This window comes from Gossypium arboreum, chromosome 3 (assembly GCF_025698485.1).
Source record: "Gossypium arboreum isolate Shixiya-1 chromosome 3, ASM2569848v2, whole genome shotgun sequence".
In the NCBI taxonomy this organism is placed as follows: Eukaryota; Viridiplantae; Streptophyta; class Magnoliopsida; order Malvales; family Malvaceae; genus Gossypium; species Gossypium arboreum.
Genome location: NC_069072.1, coordinates 10,264,457 through 10,279,003, shown reverse-complemented (window position 1 = coordinate 10,279,003; position 14,547 = coordinate 10,264,457). Strand labels below are relative to the sequence as shown.

The following is a 14,547-nucleotide window of genomic DNA, read 5'->3' as shown; positions in this document are numbered from 1 at the left end:
CTTCTAGGTATCGATACATAGCCTTGGGCATTGGTACCTAGGGGTTATGTACTGATACCTAGGCCCCTTCTAATCACTCTCGAAATGTTTTGTGAGTTCTAACTCCTATTGAAGCTTCTTCTTTTTTTTTTTTTTATCCTAGACACTTCCAATCGCTCTCGAAATGTTTTTAAATGACACTAAGTTGTTTTAAAGGCCTTCAAAATAATTTCACCATTATAATTTTATTAAATTGTTTTGAATTTTAAAGTTTTTGATAAACCCTACCTTTCTAAACTTGAAAGATATTGATTTAAGCTGTTAAATATTGAAAACTTGTTTTGTGCCACAAACGTTTTCCCATATGTGTTGGATGACCCGAATGCATTCAAGTTGAATCTAAAACTTTATAAAGTGTTTAAAATTGACTTAAAGCACAAAAACCATATTGTGAAAGAAATACTTTTATAGAAGTATCAAATTTTGTATGAGTTTTGGAAACGTCACAGTAGCACCTCCTATTCTCATCGATTGTCAATATGGGTGAAAGGTGTTACAATTTGGATCATTCTTAGTTGTTATATTTTTCGAATTTTGAAATTTTGATCTTAATGCAAATGATAGTCGTTAAATCCATTAATTATTTTTTGAATAGTATGTGGAAATAACAAGCCAATATAGTATTACACATGTGATAATAAATTTGTCTCGTCAAATTTTAAAAATAGATGAACTTAATGAATTTAACAGTTATCATTGAACAATGACTAAATTTTTTTAATTTTAAAAATAAATAAATAAAAAATAACTAAATTAAAATAGAGAAATTAAATCCACAGTTTAAACATAATATAAGGACGAATAATATAATTTAAACAATTAGAATTTACTTCAACCTTGTTAATGTGTTTTTATTAAACTCAACCTAAGGGTTTAGTGAAGATATTCAAATTATAGGACGTAAGTATATTGTAATGTGTATTTTGCTATTTATAACGATCTTATTGGACTATGATATTGGTAATGATGAATTAAATTATCATAAGCTCCATTTAATATCACCATTATTGTTATGAAAGTAAACAACATCGAGAAACCAAGTTATAGTCAAAGTTGAAAGCAAAAAGCAAAAGCGAAAGAGAGATGATGGTCCAGAGCTACTATACAACTTGTTCCTTCCAATAAAGAGAAAAAAAGGTACAACTTGTTTTTAATATTTTAATATTTGCTTTGGTAAAGCAAACAACTTCCAGAAACCACACCCAATTATCCCTTAATTCAATCAAATGTGTCACAAATATATTAACTTAAATTATTTTAACTCAATTAATATTAATATTATGTTAATACAAAACTCTTTTATAAATTGAGAAAAGTTATAAAAATTTTAAATATCATATTAAAAAGAATAAAACCCATAATAAAATTATTAAAAAATTTAAGGGTAAGGTGGCAAATACCATTTTGTTTTTGCTTTTTATTTAATACATGATTAAATCTTGTTATCTCAATAAGATAAATTTAAATATTTTTAATAATTTTTTTATTTTTATGATATGAATTTCTTTTATTTTTACTAATTACAAATAATTTAAAGTTAAAATTATAAAATTAGTAACTACGAGTTGTGGAATGATGATTATTTTCTTCATCTTTTAGTCATGTGGTCTGAGGATGGATCACATTTTGTGATTAGTCATTTATCTCTTCACAAATTATCAAAACAAAAAAGATTAATCACAAAATAAACTAGTAAATATTGATTTAGAAGATCAACATATTGTATTAGTAATATGAATAAACAATGAGATCGATTCTTATGAGAATAAAAAAGCATTGACAATAAGTTTAAATACTCTAGTAATCTGATTAGACATTGTGGTGGCAAGGTTAAAATCAATGATTAGAGATGAATTTGGATTCAATTATAGCAATGGAGGTGAGGTAGGAAAAAATCTCAAAACAACATAAATTTTGGTTTAATGTGAAATGTTATATATAAATTTTAAAATTGTGCAATTTATAAAAAAATTTGGTTTGATTCAAATTTCACAAGCTACTAATACAATTATCGATATAGTTATCATTTTATGTTTACATATCGCAAACACAAAGAATTATATTTGCCCAATATAAAAATAAATCAATGTAGTTTTTTCTTTAAATATGTAAGATTGAATTAAAATTAAAGTTTCACGATATATTTGAATCACAATCAAAGTTTATACATCAAATCGTACATTCAAACAAAATTCATGTCATATTATAGTGATAAGAAAAATGATCATGAAAGATATTATATTAAATTTTTATATAATAGAATTCTTAAAATTATTTAACATTTACAAAAGCTAACAATTATAAATTATTTTTATAAAATATTTAATAATAAATTAAATTTATTAAAAACGATACTATTGTTTCAAATAATATGTGTTTTATTTTATACAATTATTTACTTTAATTAATTTATATTAATTATATAATAAATATATTCGTAAAAAAAATAAATTTATGTATTCATTGTTTAAATATTTTGGTATTATATTATGAATAAAATAATGAAAAGTAAAGATTTAAATGGATAATTTTATCCTATAATATTGTCTTTCTAAAAGAAAAACTTGGTAAAGATAATTATAAAAGATTTCGGTAGAATAACAAAGTGTTTGATGAACAGATAATGAATAGTTGGATCTATATCCATTTATCAAATAAAGTAAATGAACATAAACGAAATTTTAAAGCACATTTATTAAATCAACTAAACGTCAACAACACTTGTTCAATTTATTTATATTAGTAAACAAGTTTGTTTGTATTTGACTAAATTTCCTTTAATAAATTATTTAAAATTTGTTTAAAACTCATTTATTACTTTATTATTATATATTAAAAAATTATTTTATATCTATAAAATAATGTATATATATATATGTGTATGTTTATTTATTATTTGTTTGTTTACTTATTATTCATTGACATTATTAGTGAACATGTTCAATCATATGCCCGTGGATTTATTCATTTAACTTGAATGAACAAATATAAACATACATATTTTTAAATAAATAGATACAAATGTAATTTTGAAAATTTTAAAGAACATGAGTTTAAAATAAATAAACATGGGCAGATGTTTATTCGTTCAATTTTGGTTCGTTTGCAATCCTAGTGGTGTATTTGGGGTATTCAATGGATCTCATTGGGATGTTTCTTATACAAATCATCGAATTAGTTTTTAACATTAAATTCACTTCATTGAAGGTATCTGACATCTAGAAGGACATTTTTTCTTCTATCATCTTTTAGACATTTTAATTTCCAACATCATATTTAAAATAGATATTTTACTTTTCATTGTAATTTTGATAATAATACCAAATACTTAAAATTACCAAATCATACTTTTCACATCATTTTCTACAATACTTTTCAAAAAAATATATTTTTCAAACTGAGCTTTTTAAAAGCAACTCCCAATAATAAGAGCAATGCTAAACTGACATTAAATAAAATAAAAAGAGCCAAATTTGGTAAAAATGTCGATTTTTAAAGAAATTTAATTATCTAGGCTAATTTTTGTAATATTTATTGAAATAGATTGATGTTGTAGAGAAATTGCGAAAACGCGGCTAGAATGATGCGGTTTCAATCACCTTTTGACTTTTTTTTTGACAAATTATCTCTTTTGATTAGATAGTAAAAGTTAGTGTTTTTATCATTGAGTCTTAGGTATGATTTCTCCACTACTCACATTTGTATTTTTTATTTTATGTTGCTTTAAGTTTTTATTTTATTTAATAAATATATTATTTTAAGTTTTAAATTTTAAATTCATTATTTTATTAATAACTTTTTATTTAAAAATTAAATAATTGTTACAAATATAAAATCGGCTTATTCTAATAAATATCACAAAAATCAATTAAATATCTTAAAAAATCGGCATTTCTTCATAATTGAGCCAGTAAAAACTATCGGTGATGATGATATCTGCTTAACTTGTTTACACAAATCTGAAAAAGAAAAAAAAAAAAACGCAAGCCTCGTCAACGGTGAGCTTCACCTCTACGACAACGGCGTGAGCCTTGGATCTTATCTTGGCCGTCCGAAATGCACCAGATTGAGATTTAGTGTGGAAGTTAATGCAGTTAATATAATAAGGCGTTACAGAGAATTAATTGAGGAAGCGAGGAAGACAATATTATCATTTTTAATAATAATTTTACCTCGCAGTACGCAATACTGTAAATAGTACACGTTACAAGCTTTTTCAGCTCATCCAGCTGGGTCAGCTCAATCAACCAGAAAATTAGAAAGGCCAGTTAATTAACTTCTTAATACCAATAAAACCCTTCATATTTCCCATTAATTACACCTTCACCCTCTTCTAACCTCTCTACTGTGTTTCTACCTAGCACTACTATAACCCTCAGCTCACGCTAAAGCTTTGAGGGAGAAAATCTCTTTCGCTCCCGCTCCACAGGGCAAATCATGGCCAAACTTTCTTCCCTATTCGCACATTTTTTGCTCTCTTTTTTGTTCTTCTCTCTGGTCTTAGCTATTCCAAACCCTGATTTGAAGCCATTAATGGACTTCAAATCAGCTGCTGACAAGTCCAACAAGCTAACTTCGTGGAACTCAACCACTCACGTATGCACCTGGAGCGGAGTCACCTGTTTCCGGAACCGAATCTCTCGGCTCGTACTGGAAAACCTCGACCTGACCGGCTCCTTCCAACCCCTTGCTTCACTCACCCAGCTTCGTGTACTTAGTCTAAAGCAAAACCGTCTCTTGGGTCCGGTTCCCGACCTTTCTAATCTCACTGCTCTCAAGCTCCTCTTTTTATCTCACAACCAGTTCACCGGTGAGTTCCCAGCTTCGGTTACCTCGTTGTTTCGGTTGTACCGTCTCGATCTGTCGTTTAACAACTTTACCGGTGGGATTCCCGTGACGATCAACCGTTTGACTCATCTTTTAACGCTCCGGCTTGAGGAGAACCGGTTTTCAGGGCCGGTTTCTGGTTTAAATCTTCCAAATCTCCAGGATTTAAACATTTCTGCTAACAGGCTTTCTGGTGAAATACCCGAGTCTTTGTCGAGTTTCCCAATGGCGGCCTTTGGTTCAAATACAGCTCTTTGTGGAGCTCCATTGGAGAAATGTAAGAGCATTGAGAGTTACCCAAAAAAACCAGGATCCGACGGGGCATTGGCGTCGCCGTTAATGCCAGGTCGAAACCCAACTGTTATAGCTTCATCCCCAAGCTCATTACCAGCAAGTGGAAACCCCAACAGAACCCCGAACTCTCAACGTCGTCATAATGCAGGCAAGATAAGCCCACTCGCTTTAATAGCAATTATATTAGGCGATGTTTTGGTTCTGGCTTTGGTATCTCTCTTGCTTTATTGTTACTTCTGGCGAAACTACGTTGCAAAAATGAGAGACGGGAAGGGTTCCAAGGTGCTTGAAGGAGAAAAAATCGTCTATTCTTCGAGTCCCTATCCAGCACAACCAGGTTTCGAGAGGGGAAGAATGGTGTTTTTCGAAGGGGTTAGGAGGTTTGAGCTGGAGGATTTGTTGAGAGCTTCGGCGGAAATGTTGGGGAAAGGTGGGTTCGGGACGGCATATAAAGCGGTATTGGATGACGGAAATGTGCTGGCCGTGAAGAGATTGAAAGATGCAAACGTGGGTGGGAAGAGAGAGTTCGAGCAACAAATGGACGTTCTGGGAAGGTTGAGGCATCCCAATCTGGTTAGCTTGAAAGCTTACTATTTTGCCAGGGAAGAGAAGCTGTTGGTCTACGACTACATGCCCAATGGTAGCTTGTTCTGGCTACTTCATGGTACGTTTCAGATGCCTTGTTCCTTTATTTATGAATCGGTTCTTTCATTTTCCGGTATTAAGTTGGGAAACATTTAGAAGTTTTAAAGCTCAATTCATGCAAAATTAATGAGTCTGGTCGTTATGGTGGGTGGGTGGAGTAGCCACCGCCACCTGCCAGATACATTTGTAGGTGGATGTATGGTGGGTCAGTTGTCGTTAGTACTGGCCTAAGCTGTTTGATTACGGAAGTCTTGATTTGGTTGAAATCCATTAACAATGTCATCCCGCTGCCTGAGGAAGAGTGAACAGTTTAGAGTCTACTCTTAGAGACGAATAGCGGGTTTGTTCTGGTTTGGCCTGTTTGGTAACTTCACACTGCCCTCTGGTAGACAATTATGTCTTCTTCACTTTTTCTTTTTGTTCTTTTCCCAATGACAGGCTTTGGCTTTTTTTTTTCCCAGCGAATATGACCAAAAAGTGATACAATAGACACCGTTTGATCATGTAATAACACCTACCAGGGTGTCTTGATCAAAATCATCAGTTCTTCATCCATCACTTTCTTGATATGGATTGACCTACCTGACCCACCTGATATATGATCCATTTTACTTGCATGCAAATTTCCGGGATTACGACCTTTGTTTTGTAGCTTTAAGCCCTCCCCCCCCCCCCCCTTCTCCACAACGCCTTTTATTTTTATATTCCAATTTTTTAATATAGAATAGTATTAACCTTTGTTTCTTTCCCAACAGGGAACCGAGGACCTGGGAGAACACCATTGGACTGGACTACAAGGCTCAAAATAGCAGCCGGAGCAGCTCGTGGCTTGGCTTTTATTCACTACACATGCAAGGCTCTTAAACTCACCCATGGTAACATCAAATCCACGAATGTCCTCCTTGATAAATCAGGGGATGCACGCGTGTCAGACTTCGGGCTCACCATCTTCGCATCACCCACCAACAATGCCCCAAGATCAAACGGCTACCGTGCACCGGAATTATCATCTGATGGTCGGAAACCCACCCAGAAATCCGATGTGTACTCCTTTGGTGTGTTGCTACTTGAGATACTGACAGGGAAGTGCCCTTCTGTAGTGGATAATGGTGGGGCAGCAGTGTATGGATATGGTGGGCCCGTGGATTTGCCCAGATGGGTACAGTCGGTGGTGAGGGAAGAATGGACGGCGGAGGTTTTCGATTTAGAGCTAATGAGATACAAGGACATCGAGGAGGAAATGGTTGGGCTATTGCAGATCGCAATGGCTTGTACTTCCGCATCACCTGATCAACGGCCTAAAATAAGCCACGTAGTGAAGATGATTGACGAGATTCGTGGGGTAGAAGTGTCACCGAGTCATGATCAAGCACTTGACTCGGTATCCGACTCACCTTGCTTGTCTGAAGACACATGCGGCGGAGCTGTTAGCCAGTGATTGTTGCAAGTTTCCCATCAGTTAGGTAAAAAAAAGAAAAAAGGCATTGAAGTTGATGTAAAATCACATTTTTGTCCTTTGAAACTTAATGTTAGTTTTGTGCTAATTGAAGAGATTAAGAATATTGGCAAATTTGGATTTAATTAACATGAGCTGGCATGGCAGTGGCAGTGGAAGTGGAGAGAGCGCAAGAGTTATAGAAAATTCTATTGTCAGCATAAATCATGGAAGCATACTTAAATGAATTATTATTTTATAATTAGAGATAGAGAAGATGAGTTTACCATCAATTCGTACAGTAAAAAATATTTTATATCTGCTGCTTGGCTGGAGAATCATGAAAAGATGGGTCCGCTTTTTTACTTTGCAGTGGATTAAGAAGAAAAATGAGGGTTTAAAGGTATAGTCGGACCCTTATCATTTGAAATCATTGAAGAATGAGGGAAATTGTATGACTATGCGACAGGATTTAACCATAAAAAGATATTGGTTTCGCCAGCATTATTAGACAAATCCGGGTTTTTTACTGAAATAGGATAAAAAAAAATAAAAAAAATATTAAAATAATACAAAGAAAAAATTATGTACCAAAATGATACATTTGGGGTGGTGCCGCCTCTGGCAGAGGCATGACCACTCCATGTCGAGATCGAGAAATTCTTTGTGGTATCGGTCAAATTGCGACCTTGAGATTAAAATGTAATAATATAAAATATTTAGGGACCTGTTATGAAATTATACCATTTAGAATGGCTGCTGGAAAAAAAGTGAAAGGGTGTCGCCTAACAGAGTGGCGGCACCAAACTAAAAATGGGTTAATTTCCTTGTAAGTCCTCCTTTTTTGTTATTTTCTTTTTATTCCTCCTTCAACTCACTATATTATTTTTAAACAAGCCCTTAACCTATTTTTTAGTTAAATAAGCCCTTAAATTATAGTTTTTACTCATAAGCACTCTCAAGAAATTTTAAAATTTTAATTTTATTTAATAAACTATTCACATCAACCTAAAATGTGAATTAGTTTATATTTTTTTAAATAGCTTTATTTTGGGTAAAATATATTTACTTTAATATTAAAATAAAGGGCTTTTTTGAGTAAAAACTATAAGTTAAGGGCTTATTTTACTAAAAATAGGTTAAGGGCTTGTTTAAAAATAATATAGTGAGTTGAAGGGGAATAAAAGAAAATAACAAAAAAGGAGGGCTTATAAGAAATTAGCCCTATTTAGTTTGTGCCGCCACCAAAGCGGCACCTTTCACTTTTTTCCCAAAGCAGCCACTCTAAATGGTATAATTTCATAACAGTCCCTAAATATTTTATATTATTACATTTTAGTTCTCATACCAATAATTTGACCGATACCACAAGAATTTTCGATTCGACATGGGTGGTATGCTTTGCCATAGGCGGCACTAACCCCAAATGTACCATTTTGGTACATAATTTTTCTTTGTATTATTTTGATATTTTTTTATTTTTTTTGTCCTATTTCAGTAAAAAACCCGACAAATCTGCATGTGGGTCTGGCTTGATGTATGAAAAGTCTAATCATTTGCTTTTTAGTTGATTTAGTATAACAAATGGGGTAAACGGAAACATGATGAAAATATTTAAGACATTCAACATTATCATTTCCAAATCTATTTAACAAATTATTATTATGTAAGAAATTATATAAATATATAATATTTTATTTATGAAAAGTAAGGAAAACATTTCGTCAAAAAGAAAATGAAAAACATGATTTCAGCAGAATTTAATATATTCACAAGATTTACCCTATAGTATAACAAAATTATCAATGTGGTAATCATAGTTTCAATTTGTCCAATTTGGTACCTATACTTTTGTTCTGTCTAACCTTTTGGTACCTTACCCTAACGGTGCTAAATATTGACTTGTCAAGGCACATGGCTGAATCATGAGCTGCCATGTGGCACTATGTCAAGAAAACAATCAGCTAGTTAGAAAAGTGGACTTCAATACAATTATACCATTTCTCCTTTTTAAAAGGCAAAAAGAGAAAATTAGACATATATGCCACTTTTAAAAAATATTTAGGGTTTTAAGTTGTTGTTTCTGAAATTTATGAAAATAGACCGTTTTTGCGAGATGCTAGTGCCACATGGCAAAAGCGGTAGATTTATTTTAAAAAATAATGTTAAATCAAGGACAATGGCTATTTGAAAAAATATCCCCGACGGCTAAATTTTTTTTTCTAATATATACCTTCTACACTTATGATTTTTTTTCGTTCAACCTTATTAATCTATTCTTTCAACTCTTTTATTCTTAGTTTTCTATCCTAACCTCTCAATTTTCTCTCAAATTCTCCTCTCAATTTTCTATTCTAATCATTTGTAATTTCTTAAAGATTTTATTCGGCGTCCAATTACAAATAGTAAGATTATATTTTTATATTTTTATTTTAATTAATATCATTATTAAGTTGTCAATATTATTATTTTTTAAATTTTTTTATGTTTATATAATCAGAACGAAGATCGGATTATCGAAACATATATACACAATTTAGTTGCGTTGGAAATAGTGGTTTCAGGACCACAATTCCAGCAAGTGAGTCAAATATTATTTATTTAATATTTACAAGTATTCATTAGTGTCATCTAAAATTTTGGTTGAGAAATTTTATCGTTTAGTTAATTAACTAAGTAAAAATGATTAAATTGTAAATACTAAAGAAATTAGTTTCTATTAATTAAAGGTGCTAAATAGCTTTAGAAATTTGACTTGAGGGCTTTAGGTGGTAAATTTACCTATTTCTTTATTAGTGGACGATTTTGGTGTTGTTTTATAAGAAAATATGTTTAATTTTTAAAGGGTAAAATAGTAAATAAATGAAATTAAAATAAAATACATGATGGAATAACAATCATTTCTTTTATTTCACTTACTCAAAAATTGATTCACCATTGTTGAGAAGCAAGAAGCTTCGGCCAAGGTTGTTTTCATTGTATGATCAAGAATCTCAACGATCGAAGGACGTATTAGGAAAAAGAAAAAATAATGATTAGTCCCTGAAAGTTGAATCACTTCGACATGTCAGTTCATGTTATTTTTATAGTTATCATTTTGTTATAAATTGTTGTTATTTATAGTTATATAAATTTCTGAAATTTGAGTTGGATTATGTGGAAAAGAAGTAAATTCTGAAATAATTTCGATAGACTAAGTAAAAGTCTCATATATGAGATTTCTGTTTGATTCTCAACCCGGTCGAGCTCCAGCACTTGTTGTGGACTCTGATATACATGTGACATAGATTTAGCCTGGACCAGTAATCTATTGTCGTTTTAAATGTTTAGCCTAGACTAGTAACATTACATGTATATATAGCCCGTCAGGCTATTTTTCTATGTTGTCAATGGTTTAGCCCGGACGGGTAACCTAACACTTATATTTCTATACTCGACTAGCTCGAATGAGCATTAAATGTTTCCCCTACTCGTGTATTAAGTTCTTTTACAAAGTTTCATCGGAAACATATAAAAGGATGTACAATGTGAGATTTTCTCATAAAATTGGACAAAATACGAACTCTGAATATCTGTTTATTATTTATTAACTCAGAATTGTTGAATTATGTTGTGATAAGGTTAATACTTCAAGTGGTTATTTATAATTAACTATTAAATAATTAAGATAAGTTATTGAATTGAATTGTATGAGCTTACTAAGTATTGTATATATTTACTTCTATTATTATGTTTTGTAGATTTTGGATAACTGAAATGTATCGATTGGATCAACGGAGCTCATATCTACTATTATCTTATATCGGAAGATTTTGAAGTCTTGAATTGTGGTTACTTGTGGCATGTATATAGGATATTTATTTTGCAAATGTTGAACATGTTTTGATACTTTAGTTGTAAGTGCACTTATATGCAATTTTGATGCATGTATTTCATATTTGGCACTTTGGTAAGGTGTTGATATAAGTCATGTTTGAATGGTATTTTGGATGCTTATGTGGTAACAAGTTTTGGTGTGCTTAATGTTAGTTAAGATTCTAGAATGGATGAATTGAATGGTTGATAAATTTTGATTATATATGGTGTCAATGAGGGCACATTGATTAGTCACCTAGGTTGGATGATTTGGTATGATTTAGGCATGTTTTAATGTATCTTGAATAGGTAAAAATGATTGGAAATGGTTTGGCTTGGTACCTAAGAAATAAATGATGTTTTTCCTTATTTTAGAAGCCATTTTAGGTGCACATGGCCTAGGATACAGGCTGTCACACAGCCATGTGCCACACTTGGCTACACTACACATCCACGTGGCCTATTAAATTTTTGGGGTAGGTTTGTCCCACATGATCACATGTTGCTACACGGCCTAGAAACACTGCCATGTGACCCTATTTCAAATAGCACACAATTTGACATACAACCTGCAACACAACCGTGTAACCCTGAATTGAATTGCACACAGTCTGGCACACGGTCTAGCGACACAACCATGTGACTCTATTTTCAAACTATACACGATTTGGCCATATGACTATGTTCCAAAGCCACATGACCATGTGACTACTATTTTTAATTTTTTGACATTTTTTGTTTTGTTTCAAATTAGTCCTTAATTATTTCTAGATTGATTTTTAGGTTTAGTAAGCTCGATAAAAGACCTGTAATTGTATATACATATGCTATAAATGACGATTGGTTTTGAATATTTAATATTTAAATTAATAATTGGATGGTTTTATGTTGTTATTTGATTTGTTATGTATTGTAATACTTTGTAACCCTAATTCGTTGAAGTAGATGGGTTAAAGGTGTTATAGAGATTCTTACATGTTTCCTAAGAATTCAAAAATGTATCTCGTCCAAATTTTTAACAAATCGTAATATCTGGCACGTCAAAGTGACATTGATAGCTTTTGCAACGGTTTAGATGCATGAATTTGATCGAGTGATGCGCCATTTTAGGTTTTTGCAAGCTATTCTACCCTTACCTTAGAACCCCAACAAACTTCACAAGATTGACTTGCGAGGGAGAATCGATGAAGATTGACCTAAATTCCGTACCAAATCTATCTACTTGTAGAAACATAGACACAATTTTATACCTATGCGCAAACCAATTGTCAAACTGGATTTGGCGACGTCTTCGAATTAAATGGCATGGTTTAAACTTCATGGTATGTCATATCCATTATTAGATGAGGAAAAGAGTAGACAAATTCGTCGTAGAAGGCCAACACGATACCATATGAGGTCGTGATCAAGAGTATATGCATTGAATCCATCATCATCAGCTGCAACCCCAAATTCTATATCAATAGATGTACCTCCCGATTAGTATGATTCATATTTTTCTAGTGCAATTACAAACCCCGTGTTTTTCACACAAGTTCCAAATTATGCATTATACCATGCATCAACACTTTCTCCAGGATTTTTTTACACCCTCTCTATCCGCAGAAGCAGATTACACGCTACTGCCATCAACAACACCAATGTATTTGTCATCGCCTACAATTCCAACATTCTATGCACAACCAAGTTATTGGACACCATAATTTCTCCTCCCTTAGTGTTGCAAACATTGCCAGAATCACTGTTATTTAAAGGTGAGTCATCTTTGCAACCACCTACTAATACAATCGATAATATACGATGGCAACCTAATATGCAAATGCAGTCAAACACCGAAGATGAAGATGAAGATGAAGATAACATTAGAGATGAAGATGAAGATTGTAACGACTCGAAAGTCAGTGGTGTCAAAAAGTGTAGTTTCAGAACCCCGATTCCGTAAACTAGACTCATAAATATTTTTATTAAATAATTACTGAGTTATATTAGAAGCAAATTAAATTTAGGTTAGGAAATTTCGTTGAATTAATGCTTAATTTAAATACATGGACTAAATCACATAAGTGATAAAAGTGAAATTCGCTTAAGAAATTATAATTAGAATTCCTGGTAATGGATTTATATAGTAATTTTTCCATTAAGACATTAGTGGTTGGTTTCTTATTATGTTTGTAATAAAAAATTAGTTTAATTAACTATTAGATAAAGATTAACAAAAATAAGAAATGTAATAAAATAAAAACAAAATAAGTGAGTGGGATGAAAGAGAATTAAAATCTCTTTACTCTTCTAAACTCACGAAGGCTAGAGGAAGAAGAAGAGAAGTTCGGCCATCAAAGGTGATAAACCATAATATATACATATTTTTACCCTATCCTTGGCATATTTATGGATGATTTTTCCTTGTTCATTGAATTTGATGTTCCTAATACTTTAATTTCATGTTTTATACTCAAGAGAGCTTAAGATAACAAAAAGAGCGAGAAACAGGCCAAAAATGGACAAATTGGGCCTAAATCAGTGTTTCGCACGGCCTAGGCACTTCCACACGGGTGATTCACAGGCCCGTGTGTGACATACGGGTAGACCACATGCCCGTGTGTTATGGCCGTGTCGACACTAAACCAAGTCAGAATTACACACGACCTGAGCACCTTTACACAGGCATGGCACAAGACCGTGTTCCTGTCAAGCCCAAAGTCTAATTCTACTCAGAAAAGGCTAATTTTGAGGGTTTGGAAGCATTCCAAAGTCTACATAAACACCCTAGAAGAGGATTAAATAGGATACGGAGAGTAGAACGCAGAAAACAGTCAAGGTCAGCCATCAGAATCATCCCGGAAGCAGGATCTCCTTCAAGACTGAAGATCTTCGTTCAATTTCTACCGAAGTTTTTGAGTTTCTTTATGTTTCGTTGTTTTCCCAATATTGAGATGTTTCCCTCTATTGTTATGAACTAAACTCCCTAAATACCTAAGGGAGATGAAACCTAAGACGAATCTTATTACTATTTGAATTATATGATAAATATTTATTCTTATTCTTAATTGTGAATTTAACCCTTGCTTTAATATTCCAGGATATTAATTCAGGTTTTTGATGTGCTTATTCAAAGGAGGAAAATTCCTTATTTAAGGGTAGGTCGCCCATAATTAAGCGAAGTTGTATGCAATCCTAGAGATAAGACGACATAAATCTGCCGGATTAGAGTCAAATCTAATAAGGGGATCCATAGATCGAGTTAATGCGACAATAGGGGTCAAATCTAATAAGGGGATCCATAGATCGAGTTAATGCGACGATAGGGGTTTTAATTAGAAAGAGATTTCGATTAATCAACCTAGAGTCAGTTATTTTTAGTCTTAAGAGATATATTAACATAAATCAGGGATTTCTACGGATTAAGTCAAGTGAATAAATCGTCTAATTTAGAAGTGATAAGTGAAGTCTAG

The 14,547-nt window shown here is 32.4% G+C and overlaps 1 protein-coding gene across 1 annotated transcript; it reads left to right on the top strand.

Annotated features, from left to right (window-relative positions):
* Nucleotides 1-4,252: 4,252 nt before the first annotated feature.
* On the top strand, nucleotides 4,253-7,375 carry LOC108483927 (probable leucine-rich repeat receptor-like protein kinase At1g68400). Its single transcript, XM_017787475.2, has 2 exons — nucleotides 4,253-5,824; nucleotides 6,561-7,375. The coding sequence occupies exons 1-2, from the start codon at nucleotides 4,477-4,479 to the stop codon at nucleotides 7,241-7,243; spliced, it is 2,031 nt and encodes a 676-aa protein (XP_017642964.1). The 5' UTR covers nucleotides 4,253-4,476; the 3' UTR covers nucleotides 7,244-7,375.
* Nucleotides 7,376-14,547: the final 7,172 nt, after the last annotated feature.

Excerpts from the sequence above, each read along its gene's own strand:
- LOC108483927 (XM_017787475.2), top strand. The coding sequence starts at position 4,477 with ATGGCCAAACTTTCTTCCCTATTCGCACATTTTTTGCTCTCTTTTTTG. Across the intron at positions 5,825-6,560 it reads CTTGTTCTGGCTACTTCATG|GGAACCGAGGACCTGGGAGA; the intron begins GTACGTTTCAGA and ends CTTTCCCAACAG.